This window comes from Syngnathoides biaculeatus, chromosome 7 (assembly GCF_019802595.1).
Source record: "Syngnathoides biaculeatus isolate LvHL_M chromosome 7, ASM1980259v1, whole genome shotgun sequence".
NCBI classification, from domain to species: Eukaryota; Metazoa; Chordata; class Actinopteri; order Syngnathiformes; family Syngnathidae; genus Syngnathoides; species Syngnathoides biaculeatus.
In genome coordinates, this window is record NC_084646.1 from 3,358,532 (window position 1) to 3,375,052 (window position 16,521).

General features: G+C 42.2%; 1 protein-coding gene across 1 annotated transcript; it reads left to right on the forward strand.

The window, feature by feature from the left end:
- The first annotated feature begins 87 nt into the window (after positions 1–87).
- Positions 88–14,145, forward strand: safb (scaffold attachment factor B). The gene is made up of 21 exons (XM_061824715.1): positions 88–388; positions 672–762; positions 1,298–1,362; positions 3,031–3,213; positions 3,288–3,341; positions 3,713–3,746; positions 4,514–4,940; positions 5,248–5,291; positions 5,364–5,467; positions 5,548–5,697; positions 5,790–5,878; positions 10,037–10,074; positions 10,155–10,231; positions 10,314–10,456; positions 10,527–10,632; positions 11,574–11,770; positions 11,846–12,011; positions 12,228–12,289; positions 13,197–13,255; positions 13,511–13,568; positions 13,648–14,145. Exons 1-21 carry the CDS (start codon positions 236–238, stop codon positions 13,742–13,744), a joined length of 2,397 nt encoding a protein of 798 aa, XP_061680699.1. The 5' UTR covers positions 88–235; the 3' UTR covers positions 13,745–14,145.
- Positions 14,146–16,521: the final 2,376 nt, after the last annotated feature.

The following is a 16,521-nucleotide window of genomic DNA, read 5'->3' on the forward strand; positions in this document are numbered from 1 at the left end:
ATCGTACTGCAGGGACTGAATAATCCTGCCTGTGATTGGTTATTTTGTTGTGACGTGTTCCCCGATATCGCCGCACCGCGACGACACTGCGCATGCGTCACACACTCAAAACTTGTAGGGGTTGAGCGCCATTTTGAGCTCGTTTTGCACGCCTGCCTCGGTGCACAATCAGAGTGCTTTGCTACTATTTATTTCCATTTCAAGGCAGAATTGTCGTGTTCTACATTTCGAGACGATGGCCGACCCATCGACCGAGACTGGGATTCCGGAGGGCGCCGAGGTTCGCAAACTAGCGGACCTGAGGGTTATCGATTTGAAGGCCGAGCTGAAGAGACGAAACCTGGACACCGCTGGCGTCAAGAGCGTCCTGTCGGAGCGCCTCAAAAAGGTCCTACTTTGCTACTTAAAAAAAAAAACAACAAAATGAACTATATTTGTTTCAACCCTCCACAAGGCATTTTATTACACAAACGTGATAGAATTTGAATGTGCGCAACAGCTAGGAACAGTCACGTGATCCTGTGTTAGCTAACACGCTAATTGCGCCATTGTACTAACTAGCTCGGAAAAGCTAAAGCTGTTAGCATGTGCCAAAATGTCCTCCGTTGTAGGTTTAAAGTCTCTGGGGCCAAATATGAAGATGTCTGTTTTTCCTCCCCATGCACACACAGGCTATCGAGGATGAAGGGGGAAACCCTGACGCGATTGTTCTTGCCGGGGACTCTGCGCCAAAGAAAGCCACGCCAAGACGCGCTGCCAGAGGTAAACCGAGCATGGAAGACGGTGTGTGCCCGCACGCGCTACATCCTTTCTTGCAGCAAAAATCAAAGCCTCTCAGGAGTCCACGTTAATATATGCTTAGCCATGAGTAGAAGTGAACCGTTTTGGTTGCCTTTTGTGCCCACCGCCATCAATTCACTGCACTACCCCCAACTTTAACCAGGGATGCCATGTGAGAAGCTATTCTTATGCTGCTGGGCAAATGTGTTTATTGCATGCCAACCATGAAATATCCTGTCAGACCCCAAACCGCATTGGCAACTTTGTACAATAACACAAAATGAAAGCTTAGTCATTTTACCAAATCTTGAGTTTGATAGATAACTTGTCACCCTAAATTATTACCACTATATTTTCATTATCATGTAATTATTGTTGTTCATACAGAAAACAAAAGAGAAATATCCATGAGTAGTTCTGTTTTTTACACAGACTTTCACACTTTTCTTTGTCCATATTTGTCTAATCTAATACATTCTTAGCTTTACATTGTTATTTTTCTGCTTTTTGTTCTCAGATATGATGCAGGGTGGCGATGAAACTGAGGATTGCAACTTGGAAGATGAATCCCGTGACTGTCATGTATGTTTACCAATGTCTAAATATTAGCCTTTACACACTCAGGATTTTTCGGGCAGATCATCGATCAGTGTTTAAAAAAAAAACGATCTCGTCACAAGATAGAGCACTATGTTTATTTACAAGACTTTTTGTGATTCTTGTATATACTTGTATAGTGTATACTGAGTATCTTCAAGCATTCGCTCGCATTTTAGACAAAAGTTATGCATCCATCACCTCTAGGGGGCATTCAAAGGTTGGTCAATGACATAAGTTTAGGTCAAATTAACATGACACAAATAATGGATGCTAACTTATAATGAAGTTACTGTATTGCAATGAAATTACTTTAACAAATACTGTTAATGACATGGTTCGTCGAACTTTATTGTCCTGCCTATGAGGATGGCTGCTGTCCAGTGTTTGTTTCCATTCTGCGTTGCTTAAATGTAGCATGCGCCTCCTTGCGTATATTATTGTGTTGGAAGTTTTTAGATGACCTTCCCCACAACATACTTAACTTGTGCATAGATTTGTGTGTTGTCTGAAACACTCAGGTGTGATTTTTCCGTTTATAGGCGGAATTCCATCCTTAAATTGCATTGATTAAAAAAATGCGTGTGTGTGTGTGTGTGTGGTGTGTGTGTGTGTGTGTGTGTGTGTGTGTATTTCTATTCTCAGTTTTTCTGAAATTTTCCGACCGTAACACGTGCCAGAATCCACACACGTTAAAATTCTGGTCCGTCTTTTGCAAGCGAGGTGGAAGATTAGATACACGTCTGTTGATTGGTCGAATGTGTTCCTCCTGACCAATGAAAACGCTTGTTGTATACGAGGTGGTTCTTGGGGCCATTTTCAAGCGAACACGATGATGGTCCTCAAGAGTGACAGAAATTGTCAAAAGTAAGTTCCGATGGAATTGGATGGAACGAGAAATCATCAATACAGTTGGAAAGAGGGAAGTTACCGTTCTGTTGAGCGACATTCTGGTAAAGCATTGTGCACATGGCGTCAAGATACTATTGACTAAGGATCAAGAGGTTTCAAAGCATTGGAAGTTCGCGCAAAATGACAAACTCGTCAAACAACTGGAAGCAACAAAAACAAACTTTTCCATTGCTGGTACTTTCGGATGTCAACCCAAGGCCAACAACCAACCTCGTTTGCAGGCGGTTAGAATTCATAAGCAATTAATTGTAAAATTGTCTATATTCACTGATGACAAAACGTGACGTTAATAATTGTCAAATTCATGCGTTTCAATCATTTACTAAAATGAAAAATTTGAATTTAAGTTAGTAGTTTACATAGTTGAATTTATTAGAATTTGTAATTTTGGGTTGTAAAGGTATGCACCTAAATAATGAATGATCATATTTTGTTCTAAATATATTTCATTCATAATACAATTCATAAAACTTTAAAACAACGTTAAAATTGGTGACCATCCTTTGATCATGCTTGCAACCTCTATACCCCTGGCTATTTTTCAGTCTTTTTTCATTCAGTCAAATCACGTCTGAACACTACAAAATAGTCCCGCAAAGACGTGGCTTTTTAATGAAAAGATTGGATAAAACTTTGTTGGGTGTGAAATAGTACAGAGAACAGTACTACACCACAAGGCAAATATAATCTGCCGATGTGCATAAAATGCTAATTGTCTAAATGTGATACCTTTCTCCTCAGGACGACCATGAGAACATCCAAGATATGGATATTCTTGACATGAATGTACTGGATGAGGCTGACAATGACAACACGCTGCCGGATCAGGATGTGGATGAGCTGGGGAATTTAATTGATGGCGAGGAAGACGATCACCTGGATGACGACGACGTGACCATTGACTCTGAAGATGAAGCAAGACAAGTGAGAAATGTTACTGTGTAATAATTGATCATCACGACAGGGACTTCGATTTATTGTAACCTAATTTTTATCAGATGGATGACTCGGGAGGCTTGGAGGATGATATGTTGTGCTCTTCAATTTATGTGGTAAGAGATTTTTTTTTTGGGGGGGGGGGGATTAACCTTTCACCCCGTATATGATTTACCTTTCAAATACCACAGCACTAGTACATTGCAGATTTTTGTGAAAAACATTAACTTATCCATATCATTAAATAGTGTGGTTTACAGCCATCAGTAGTTTCTGTACATTTTTGCTTTTAAATTGTTGTTCAAATGTTTTCAAAGTATATTTAATGGGTTTGATGTGTGTGAAATGGGTAAAACCAGAAAGTTGAGCTCTACTGTAGTGTTTTTGCCTATTGGTAAGGAAATTAATTGCTATGAATGTGTACTGTATTTGCATAGTTTACAGATAATTTTTCTTAGTTAAAAGGATCTCACTATTTGTCTTTCAGACTGCAGATGCTGATGAACTTTTGGCAGAAACAGGTAATGTATAGAAGGGTTCAGAAAATGGGTTTTACTTTGCGTTATGTTTGGAATCCAAACACTACCATTTAATTTCAACAAGGGGGGGCAAGAAAAAGAGAGACTGGAAGCCCAAAGGGGATTGCTGGCTCTGTGTTGAAATTTGGTTGACAACTATTGTTAAAAGTTGCATAAGCTGGTCCAGTTTTTGACCCATTTTGAGGGTTACCGCTTTGACACACGTTGACAGCAATCAGACTGACCGAGTCAGGGTGAGTTGTTGCAGGCTGCCTGCAGTGTTTCCAGGTGGACGCACGAAGACTGCCAACGTGAAGATTCATCAAGGCCAAGAGCACCTTTTAGGTTACGTTCTCAAGCTTCTCATAAGGACATGAAACTGTTGGATTTGAGTTGGAGTTTTGCTCAAAAGACAGCGAAGCCAAGCATAAGGGCTGTTTACAAGTACGCCCACTACGACAATGCACCTCTATTCCACCACGGACTTTCTGCTTTGGATCAGGTGAACAGCTTGGGCCTTTCTCAACCTGCAAGGCAGAAGAGTTAGCCTCCCCATTCCCGCTACATGCTTGGTTATCTTATTACCTTTTGGGCTAGCTTCCAGTCTCTCCGTAGGGTCTAGGGTCTGCTTCAGCACTATGCTTAGTTCTAGGAGCACAGGCACGTGGTCATGACGTTCCTAATCCAGGCCTTGCCACTTCCTCCTTAACCATTGCTGTGTTTCAGAAGTGATTAAACTCTGTGCCATTCTATTCCTGTTAAACCTGTAGAACATGACAAAGTAGCGGGGTCTTGTTTATCTGAGCCGCTTTTCGAAGACCGCCACCTGAGCCATGAGACGAGCGCCGATGAAGAACAGGCTGCCTCCGCCAGCGGGGAAGACATTGTGTTCACCGAAACGGGAGACAAAGGTGACGCGGAAGGCGACCAGGATGCCATTGAGGTGGACGCCACGGAGACCGGGGATGCAGAGAATGCCCCAGAAGAGACAATGGACGATGAAAAGGGCTCACAAACTGTTAGTGAAAGCAAACAGGACGTTGGGGTTGAAAGTGTTGGTTCAGAATTGGGGTCTAAGAAGGGGGATGATGATGATGATGATGATGATGATGAGAAGACAGAAGAGAATGCGACTGCGGATTCAGCCTCGGCAGTGAAAGAGTCGCCCCCTGTAGAGGGCGAAGATCAGAACAAGAGGTTTGTTGCTTTCTGTCTACTAGAAACCAAAATGGCTATCATCTCTTGAATTGGCTCTTTTGTGCTCGTAAGAATTGGATGCTCTTGAAGGGGGTAAAAACAATTCAATGATTGTCTTTCATATCTCACTTCCTACACTTATACATGTCATTATCCGAGTAACATTGGGGTTGTCTGGTTGAAGTCCCGTTTACTCAGTTAAATATCTACAATGGGTTCATTGTAGCCACTTTTTTTTGCATAAAGACAGAAATTTGTTGAAGTGTTTGGAGTTATACTCACTTGTCTTTGTTTTCACTTTCTCTAGTTCTGATGACAAAGATGCTAAAGATGAGTCAAAGGATGATAAGGGTGAGTGTGCTTACCGTGATAGGTTTTACAGACGCTGTCGTGCTCAAGAGTTCATATTTTTGTTGAATTTAGTCACAGGAAGTGCTGCTACAGGCAGCAGGAATCTGTGGGTCAGCGGCCTCGCGTCCACTACCAGGGCGACCGATCTGAAGACACTCTTCAGCAAACACGGCAAGGTCAGTAACATGAAGGGTTCTATTTGATTGCCTGTTTTTTGTGAAGGCACGATTCCTTACATAGGCCCTGTGTCGTGCAGGTTGTTGGTGCCAAGGTGGTGACCAACGCTAAGAGTCCTGGCGCCCGCTGCTATGGTTTCGTCACCATGTCCTCCACAGAAGAGGCCGCCAAGTGTGTCATCCACCTTCACCGGACTGAGCTCCACGGGAAGTTGATCTCTGTTGAGCGCGTGAGTTTTGTCACCACAGACCAAAACCGAGATACACAGATGGTGTCATTTGGTCGCCATCTTTCAACTTAATGCCGTTTTTAATCTTGCAGGCTAAAAATGAGCCAGCGGGCAAGAAGCCAGCTGACAAGAATGATGCCAATAAGGCAGCCGGTGAGCGGAGAAACTCCACCGACTCCAAGTAAGCTTGACTGGATTTTTTTTTTTGTTCTACCCTCCAAACACTGAAAGGAGTATTCGTTTATGACTCTGGTCATATAGTTTACAATGGCACTGCAGCATACAGAGGTTTTTTAATATTTTGGTTAGCTTATACTTAACCAATTCTTAAAATGTGAGAGACCCACACACGACGAAAAAAAGTCAGCATACCAGATGTGATTTTTACGTTCATAGGCGGAATTCGGGTTTTTTAAATTGCATTGATTAAAAAAAATATATGTATATACTCCGTATTTCTGCAATATTCTGACTGTAACCTGTGCCAGAATCCACACTCGTTCATTTTCCGGTCCGACTTTTGGAAGTGAGGTGGAAGATTAGTTACAGGTCTGTTGATTGGTCGAATGAGTTCCCCCTGACCAATGAAAACGCTTGTTGTATACGGGGCGGTTCAAGGGGGCGTTTTCAAGTCAACAGAATGGTGGTGCTCAAGAGGAAAGATGCCTCAATTGTCAAAAATAAGTTCCAATGAGATTGGATGGAACGAGAAATCGTCGATACAGTTGGAAAGAAGGAAGTTGCCACTCTGTTAAACGACTTCATTCGCAAAATCGATCGACCTAGTAAACCATTGTGCACGTGGTGTCAGGATGCTATTGACTATGGATCGAGAGGTTTCAAGGCATTGGAAGTTCACACGTCAAACACCTGGAACCAACGAAAACAAACTTTTCCATAGCTGGTACATTCAGATGTCAACCCAAGGCCAACAACCAACCCCAGTTGCAGATGATGAGAGTTCAGAAGCAATTACTTATAAAAATGTCTGTATATGCACTGATAACGACACATGACGTTAATAATTGTCAAATTCATGCGTTTCAATCATTTACGAAAACAAGAAATGAAAATGTTTTTGATTGGATCCGACATACATGCTCTAAAACCACGCTTGCATGTCATGATGCAAATCTGAATTCAATTTAGTACTTTATTTAAATTTGTATTTGAATATTTTTCGGGGTAAATGTTTGCGCCTAAATAATGATCAATCGTATTGTGTACATTTTGAAAACAGAATAGCATTTATTTATAGATGTACTAGATATATTTAATTCATAATACAATTTATAAAACTTTCACGTTAAAATTGATCATCCTTTGATCGCGCTTGCAGCCTTCAGACCCGGCTCTTTTCCCAGACTTTTTTCATTCAGTCAAATTACATGTCTGGCATACACAAATTAATTAGAAATTTCCTTATAGTTCATAGCTCTGATATTGATGCTAGTTAGAAATAACCCAGAGTCAAATGTTCATTTTCATCTATGCTGTGGGCTGCTAAGAAAATCGATGTTCATAATTTCAGTATCCCCTAAGGCTTTTTTGACCCAGCCCCCTAAGATTCAGAATTGATAATCTTTTGGAACTGGGATCAGAACCAGACTCACTCAAATTTAAATAATGCTCAACCCTAACTCCAAGTTGTTGCTCCTTTATTTGTGTCTGGCAGCAGTGTGCTTTATAATTTGCGGTTCTGTTTCACATCGCAATGACATTGTGTTGGCCAATCTTGGTTTTGACTGCACATGCAGAATTTGTCGTCATGAATACTGAACAGGTTTATCACCATCATATCACCACACCTTCACAAGACAGGACAATATGTGCTGTCTTTTGAAGAGGTGAGTAATGTTCACATTTGTCAGATTTTCAGTATGCGTGTATCACACATTAGAAACGCAGTTAAAAATGGGTAGCCTGTTTTGATAATGTTCAACTTTTCTTTTGATAAATGAAACTGACACAGTAGTTTTAATGGACTCAACAAATTCTCGTTGTGCTGACTGACGTGCGGCTTAATGGTTCCCCTCCCAGGCGGCCCTCTATTAGCGATTAAGTTGGTATGTTTTAGCTACTAGTGGACCAATGGCAGGATGCCGTATGTGCTGCCCAGTACTCCAAATCATTGCTCTATGGACTTCGTGAAGATCCACATAACAGAGACATGGTAAAGTTAACTGTTAATTACATTTGCTAGTACACGTACTAAAGAGCTTGCTTGACCACGGCGGTGTGAAATACTTAGTCTGTGTGTATTAGTCCCTCACATACACACACATGGGAGAGTCTAATGGTTTACTCACCAGAAGCGCGGCTGGACGTTTCTCAGCCAGTAGTTGACTACAGCAATTGAATTTGAGAGATGTAGAGCTGTCTCGAGTGTTATAACGCAAACATGGCCACACACTGCTGCAGCTTTAGGGCAGCCCTTATTTATTGATTTCTTTGTTTTGGGTAATACATTTATGTTCATGCATTGTTGGCATTTCAGTAGGCTTTCATATTCCTTAGACTGGCAAACCCACTATTGTCAGAAGGAAGATGCCATTTTGATATTGTTTGGCAGGTTGGCCACGTGGCAAGACTGGTTGACGGGTTGTTGGAACAGGGCTCCGGGCTGCCTATGTGGAGCTCGTGTCTCCTCCCCATGGCCATGTGGAATTTAATTCACACTCTCAATGCCGTTGTGTAATTAAATCCCGTTCAGTGCCAATTGTTAAACAATTTTTCTCTTTTCCATGGGCATTGCCGTCACAGTCAGAAAATTTGAACCAATGATTATACTCTGATACCTCATGTATATTGTGAAGAAAGCAGAAAAGTATGTGAGTATTTTAAATGTGACCAAGTTCAACCTAGGTTTTAGATGAATGAAGCAGGACAGATTTGCGATATGGATTCCCCCTTAACAATCTGAGTTCATGACTAACATGCTGCCTGTCCAGAGATTTAGTCACTTTGTGTGATTATCAGTAAATACATTATTTTGAAATCAAATGCTATTCCTAAATGTTTTTGCTAGGCTTTACACGATTGAGTTTAGAAGAGAAAAAAAATAAGATCACTGATCCGATCACAAGATGGAGCTTATTTAATGGCGTGTTCATTTACTGTTTAAACTTGTGTACTTAATTGCTTAGAATTTTATATTTACAGTAAATGTATCTTGAGTCATGTATTTATGCCAATGAGCCATTGTGATAGATGGAAATTAATGGTCTTCTATGAGATGGCAGGAAGTACATACAATAATTAATTTATCTACGTTTGTGATTTTGTGTAATTACTCCACCCACACCGAAACCTTTGAGCACGATTTGACAGAATTGCAGCACGTTTTCATGCTAACACTAGCTTCCTTGTCTACATTACATTTTCTTGTCGCATCGTATAAAAAGTATGTGACACAAACTTACCTTTCCTGAGCACCAGTCACCACAACACATTTTTCCTCATTTAATTCTTATCATAATACGACACAAATGATTTTTGTTGTCGTGGCCGTGGTAAAGAGTCTTATCTGGTCACATTTGTTGACACGACTTTATTACAGTACTCAGACATCGTGTAACCCTGAAAGAGCAAATTTGTCTTGTAGTCTAAATATTACGGGGGAAAAAATAAACTACATTTTGGATTCAGATAGACTGTCTTTAGAATGTCTTTTGCAAGTTACTGATCGGAATGGTGGCTTACGACATTAAATTTCATAATCATAAAACGGCAATTCGTGTTTAATGATCAGGCTGATAAAATGGCTGAAAAGTCTGGTTTTGGCGGAATCATGAGATAAAAACATTGTTCACGTTAGGAGTGTCACGAGCAAAAATAGTTGAAGTAACATTATGGATTATATTTCTGGGAGAAATTTACGTATATTCAACTGCTAATTAGCGGAAAGGGAAAACATTTTTTTTTCCCTTCTTTCATTTGTTAGATACAGTGTGTGTAATAGGAGAACATAATATTTTCTGTGGGTCTTGCCCACATGCTCTTAAATGGCTGCCGCAGTTTGGACTGGCTTTTATCAAGTGTTTGGCTTTGACAGACTTAAATTCATTTAATTAATCTAAAACACAAAACTGTGAGTGTCTTGAAAGGTCGTTCATTTGTACATGCATGGCGATTGCCAGGTGACCTCTCTGCCCAAAGTCAGGTGGGTTAGGTTTCGGCACGCTCACTAATCACTTGACAATAGACTACTGAAACCGGATGGATGGGTCGGCCACACAAAAATATGCGATCTGGACCTTTTCTCTGAGAAATCAAATTTGAATTGAAGATCTCTGTACTAATTAATAACATCAGCTGACCAAAATGTCATATCCTGCAGGTCTGGAAAGGATGAGGGAGAAGGAAAGGATGGAAAAGGTGAGTGAAGGCATTTCTTGACCCAGCACTTTTTTCATAGCAAATGATTGCCATCAAGTCATGGTTGCTTGTTTAAACAGGGGACGAGAGGACCGTAGTCATGGACAAGTCTAAAGGGGAGCCTGTCATTAGCGTCAAGGCCAAAAGCAAAGAGCGTGTAAGTGTGTCTGTGATGATCGGAGGAAATGAAACTCGTGAAAGGTGGTCTTCACGTCTCCATGCCTTCCTCCCTCGACCAGAGCTCAAAGAGTGAAGACCGCAAGTCGACTAGTAAGGAAAGGAAAGACATCTTGTCGTTCGACCAGATCAAGGAGCAGCGTGAGCGCGAGAGGCACCGGCAGCGCGAGCGGGATATGCGAGAAATGGAGCGACGCAGATACAAGTAAGGAGCCTCGCGGGGAACATAAAAGCGCAATCTGTCAAAAATGTAACCGGATTCTTTCTCGTCGCAGCGATCGTGGTCAGGATGGCCGGCCGGACCGCGAGCGTGAGCGAATCCGCATGTTCCGTGAGAAAGAGGAGCGGAAACACTTGCTAAAGAAGAGACACTGGCTAGAGGTCAGACCATATACTATTACTAATGACACAGTACTACAATATCTCAAGTATTTCTACCACACCTTTTCTCATGAGTCACATGTGATTTAGAGCAAATTCTGCTCCAGCTCAGGCCACGTGTAGATAAGCATTCACCCTCAGATTCCGAGGGAAGCTAAAGAAGCCTCACACAAGTACGAGAAGAACATGCAAATGCCACACATTAAGGCCCGAGACAAGATTTGAACCCCAAATCTCAGTTGTGAGGCAGATTTACCTTTCTGGTGTTTCAAGGTACACTTTACATAATTTTAATAGGGAGTCTGAGTAGTCGTCATACAATCTTAAAACATTTTGTACAGTTTAATGCTTCCAAGGTACAAATCGGTAACAGATCCTGAAGAGCATTAAGGACCCTCACATTCATTATCGTAAATTATGTACCGTAATTCCCGGCCTACAAAGCTCACCTGGTTATCAGCTTCACCCAGTACATTTGTAAAGGAAATACCTTTTGGTGTATACATGCACTGCGGCTGTGTAAAAGCCACAAGTGCCCATGTTGAAACACGAGGTATTTACGAAGACAGTACAAAGATAGTTTAATGCTCGTTTTGCCATGCTCATGCTAACTTTAGCGCAACGCTAACAGGGCCGGTTAAAAAAAACATACAGGTAAAAATCACTGAGACACAGCAGTAACACGCTAGTGCAGCCCTAACTGGGCCGGACTGGTAAAAGTCACTTCCTCGGCGCATATATTACACCGGTCTCACAATTACCTTTTCCACTCGAGTGCAGCCGTTAGAAAAAATGCACAAGTTAGCTACATCACCGCATAAACCACGGGGTTGGAACTGTAAAAAAAAAAGTCACGGCTTAAAGGACAGAAATTATGGTATATAAATATTTGTTTTAGTTCAAAAAAATTCCACAGAATTCATTCTAAAATCTCTACGCAGGTTGAGAGAGAGCGTTTGAACGCGGACCGCATGGAGCGCCAGTTCCTGGAGCGGGAAAGGATGCGCATCGAGTTCGAGAGGCGTCGGGAGCAGGAGCGCATTATGAGGGAGCGCGAGGAGCTCCGTAGACAGCAGGAGCAGCTTCGCTACGAGCAGGATCGACGCTCCATGAAGAGGCCTTACGACATGGACGGCAGGTTCGGACTGTTTGATCACCAAGCGGAGTGTTTCTGCTCCAATATGGCCACTTGTAAGTAATTCCTCCGTCTCAGGAAGGACGACTGGCCTGACAAGCGCATGAACATGGACGAGCGGTACAATCGCTCAGACTTCGGCCGGCAGGATCGTTACCAGGACTTTGACCAACGAGAGCGAGGGCGGTACCAGGACGACATGAGGGGCGGTGCACGTGGCATGGGTGGAGACAGAGATGGGCTGGTAAGCGCTGGAATCTTGCACTACTGAGTTTCAAGTAGTCCGATTAATTTGATGTGGGGATTATGTAAGTTACCCTGAATGCCTCTTACACCCACTTTCAGAAAACTGGGAGATAACTAAAGAGCTCACCAACTATTTGACAACAATTAAAAATATATGATTTGTCTCCGCTTTTAATCTGTGTGGCACGTAACCGTTTGAACTCTGCATCTGTAGAATTTCGACAGACACGGCCGAGACTCTTGGGGCGGTGGAGGCTATGACAAGCGCATGAACAGGTAACATCCACTTTCATATCTTTTCATGAAAATTTCATTTGCCACTAAGCTTTTGTCTAGTTTGTCCTGTCTATTGCGATGTCTCACGGGCATAAATGGATGAACAAAGATACATTTACTGTCAATGCATATGTTTTGAGCAATTAAGGTTAGCCAGTATCGTGTTTTGGGCTGTTTTGGTTCAGGCACTACCGTAATTTCCGGCCTATTAAGCTGCGACTTTTTTCACATGTTTTCAACCCTGCATCTTACTTGGTGATGCAGCTATTTTCTGCATTTTTTCTAACGGCCACAAGGGGGCACTCGAACAGAAAAGGTAAAAGTAAGACCGGTGGAATATATGTGCCGAGGAAGTGACTTTTACCAGTCTGAGCCCTGTTAATGCTGCGCTAGATGTTACTGCCTTGTCTCAATGATTTTTACAGTTATTTTATTTATTTATTTAACCAGCCCTGTTAGCACGTGCGGTCCTAGCATTAGCGTGGCACACAAGCGTTAAACTCTCTGTGTACAATCTTTGTAAATATCTAATGTTTCAAATGTGGGCACTTGCAGCTTTTACACAGCAGCGGCGTATGTATGTACCAAATGATATTTCCTTTACAAATGTATGGGTGAGGTTTATAGTAGATAAAAATTTGGCCCCAAAATCTTGACGTATTTGCAAGAAAGATGAATGTTGTGAGGAAATTGCACAGCGTGGTAGTCTTTCAAAGTATGCATTTAAATCCACTAAAGGATTTTTTTTCTTTCCTTGTAATAAATAAAATGCTCAACAAGAGCCCAGATGGAAAGTCAGTCTGAAATATAATCGTGGTGTCATATTTCTGAATCTACTGCAACCTTCTGGGCCACAGTAACTTTTAAAAGTGTCACTATAGTTTTCTAAAGTTGAGATTTCTTGCAGGGATGGAGGCCGAGACTGGGATTCTGGTCGGAAGATGGATGGGGACCGGCCGTGGCAAGGTACAAATGCTTTCTTGCCAAAGTGTTTATTGCATTAATTTTTCTGTGAGAGTCCCCCAGCATGATTAGGAACGATGCTGCATGTTGTTATTACTAGTTTGGTGTATGGTGTATTTATGATGGCCACAGCCACACACATCTCTGCTAATAATCGGGAGCCATCATCCCCCAGACCAGTCTTAATTTTATTTGTGCCTTTCAGACACAAAAAAAACAAAACAAGCGTTTGAAGTGTTGTCTGTTGTCCGTGTTCAGGTCGCGATGGTGGTATCCCGGGTTCAAGTCACATGGGGGGACGTGGAGGCATGGCAGGGTGAGTTGCGTTTGACCTGGAGTGGTTTTACTGACTGAAGCTCGGTGGTAAATAAGCGTTTGTATTTGTGCGTCATCAGTCGTGGAGGCTACGTGAACTCATCCCAGTCTCTCTCGGGGGCGCTCAATCGGCAAAACCAAACGATGCAGGGCGGAGCCTTCAATCGACGCTTCTGAACGTTCATCCGGAAACAACAAAACACAGTGTCTGTTTTAAAAAAAAAAAAAAAAAAGTCCGCAAGGGAAGGTTTTCACCGTTTTGTATTTCTTATTACAGGAGTTCTTTCCTTCCGCAATGTTCTTATTTCAGAGTGGTTGTGGTCTCGAGTTTTCTTTGTCATTGTAAATTGAAATGTTTTTTAGACACATGGTTGATGGACCTAACCCTCACCCGCGTTTCAAGCTCAGCTTTCATTTTTGCGTTGCTACAAAGCTGTTTTTTTTTTTTTCCTTCTCACAGTCAACTTACATCCTAACTGTAATCAACTCCTCAGCCTTTTTATTTCCATCCCATGAAAAATGTTTACAGTCCTTGTTGATTGTTTGAGATTGGTAATAAATGAAGTTTGTAATTGAAACTTTTTTTGGGTTATTTTTTTGTAGCTGTTCCTCTTTAGCTGCTAGTTACATTTGTGACACTAAATCTTATTGACAAGAGTTGAACTAGACTGGACTCCAGTGAATGACCTCACGCTGAGATGTTGCCCAACAGTGAGCAATGGACCTTTCTGGTAGTGACCTTAAAGGTCAAGTGTCATCCCTGTAAACATTCCAAAATAGATATTGTAATGAAAAATACATATAGCATTATTCACTTCAATGTCGATACGAAAAAATAAATGTGAGCGGGGAGCGCGTCATCCATGCGCAAAGTTGCAGAAGTGTCAATCTATGACATCCAAGTGGTCGCCATATTGGCTGCATCCTCAGTCCGTGACGTCACCCGGACATTCGCCAATGAAAATGTGGTGCACTCTACTATGGGAGACGAACACGCCCCTTCTGACACGGAAGTTCTTTTCGAAAAGGAGAACACCACACAACCGAGTGAGGTTACCGGGGAAATATTACACTATTGTTTCGAGCCATATTCAGATGATATGCTATATCACGGCCAAACCAGCTCCCTGTCATATCCACTTCCACGGCATTGCAGCTGGGCGGTGTGGCTCCTTTTCGGTGCCGAGGTGCTCCTTTCGGGGGTTGTTCATAGACGCTGCAATATGCGATGAACGACACTGTCGAGCCGGGGCATTTAACTGCGCGTGTGCGGTGGAGTGAGGCATTCTCGGGTGGGTTCTTCAGAGCCGCCGCCGTCCGTAAACCCGAAGCGCAGCCTTCGCTGGCGAAGCGATGCAGCAGCCTGATGCGCATATTTTTTTACGTGGATCTATTGTTACGTAATAAAAGACCGATTATGTGGTCCGCCCCAAACTATTTTTTTAGTAGGTGTATACATACCTAGCTGTCATGTGGAACCCACGAAGCTCTCATCCTCTGCACCTGTGCAATCCATTTTTCACGAAGAAGCGGGTCTCTTGCAAACTTATGAAGGGTAAATCCATCCTTCCAAAGTGTTCAAGCAATATCCAGCAATGCAACGAGCCGGCATTTCGGATAATACGAAGGAACAACGAGCTACCTTCCCGGAGTTAAAACTAATGGAAACAAACAAGTCCACTTGAAGGCGGGTCTGTCCTTTACATCATTTCCTGCTTCTTCTCGAAAACAAATCCCTTGAAAGGATTTTCATGGCGGGACTTACAAAAAGTCATATAATGTACGTCAAAATCATGTTCTGTGGTGAAAAAACAGATGAGTCCATGTCGGCTGCTGTTTTTTCATTAATAACATACTAAAAATCATCCATTTCATGACAGTGGCACTTTAAGCTCCACCCCCTCATCCATCTCCCACAAGCTTTCAAAATGGCGATTGAACAGAACATGTTTGAAGTCGATTCTCTTTTCGCCTATTCCAGATAATATTGGGGTACGTTTTTTTGCCAAATGCGTCAGACTTGTTCATAACACACTTCATTCAGTAGGTCAGTGATACATTAACAAAATGAAAATTGTTCTCCTCCAATGTATAAAGCACTCTATAATAATTCAATCCAACTCAGAGGAGATACTTCTCTCTCACTTACCTTCGAACATACAGCCTTGTGTTTGTTGATATTGTCTACATTTAGTTGTACGTGCAAGCCTTAATCCATCGTAGACACTTCGTCCACTGTGTTTTAGGCTTTGGAATATGAATGAACCGGGCCTCTTGTAACCTCGCGGGATATCGTTCATCAGAATTGCACATTCCCCAATCGCATCTGAGGACCATTTTCTTTGTAACATTAACTTTTCCAAGGCCACGCCTCTGCCAACCAGCATTGCTTGTGGGACGATATGGCGAGAGGGGCGTGTCAAGCCCTATCTGATTGGCTATTATTGTGCGAGTGATTGACAGGTCGGAAAGGTCCATCGGCTGGCAACCGGTTCAGGGTGCACCCCGCCTCCTCCTGCCTGTTGACAGCTGGGATAGGCTCCAGCACACCCCGCCACCCTCGTGGGGATAAGCAGCTAAGAAAATGGATGGATAGATTTTACCATCACCTGTATTGGATTATTTTAGTTTGCGTAAGTGAGTTGGATGATAATGAGTTGGATGGACCTTTTCCTAAACATTACCCAAATGTGTTTAGTTCCCGTGCGCTAGGGGGCGCCCTTCACTCACGATTGAACGCCCAACACGTCTCTCAAGTGGTACACAAGAGATCCTCGTTTTACACGCATACGACGATTTCGATGTTACGGAAGGCACATTGTATAAGAATTCTGTATGTACTCTAATAGGTTCTCAGTTACTGCTGTATGTTCTGTTTTTTATTTGATGGTTTTTTTTTTCAAATGTATCTATGCCCCTGTGTTTTTTGTACAAATATTAAATGTTTTTACAAC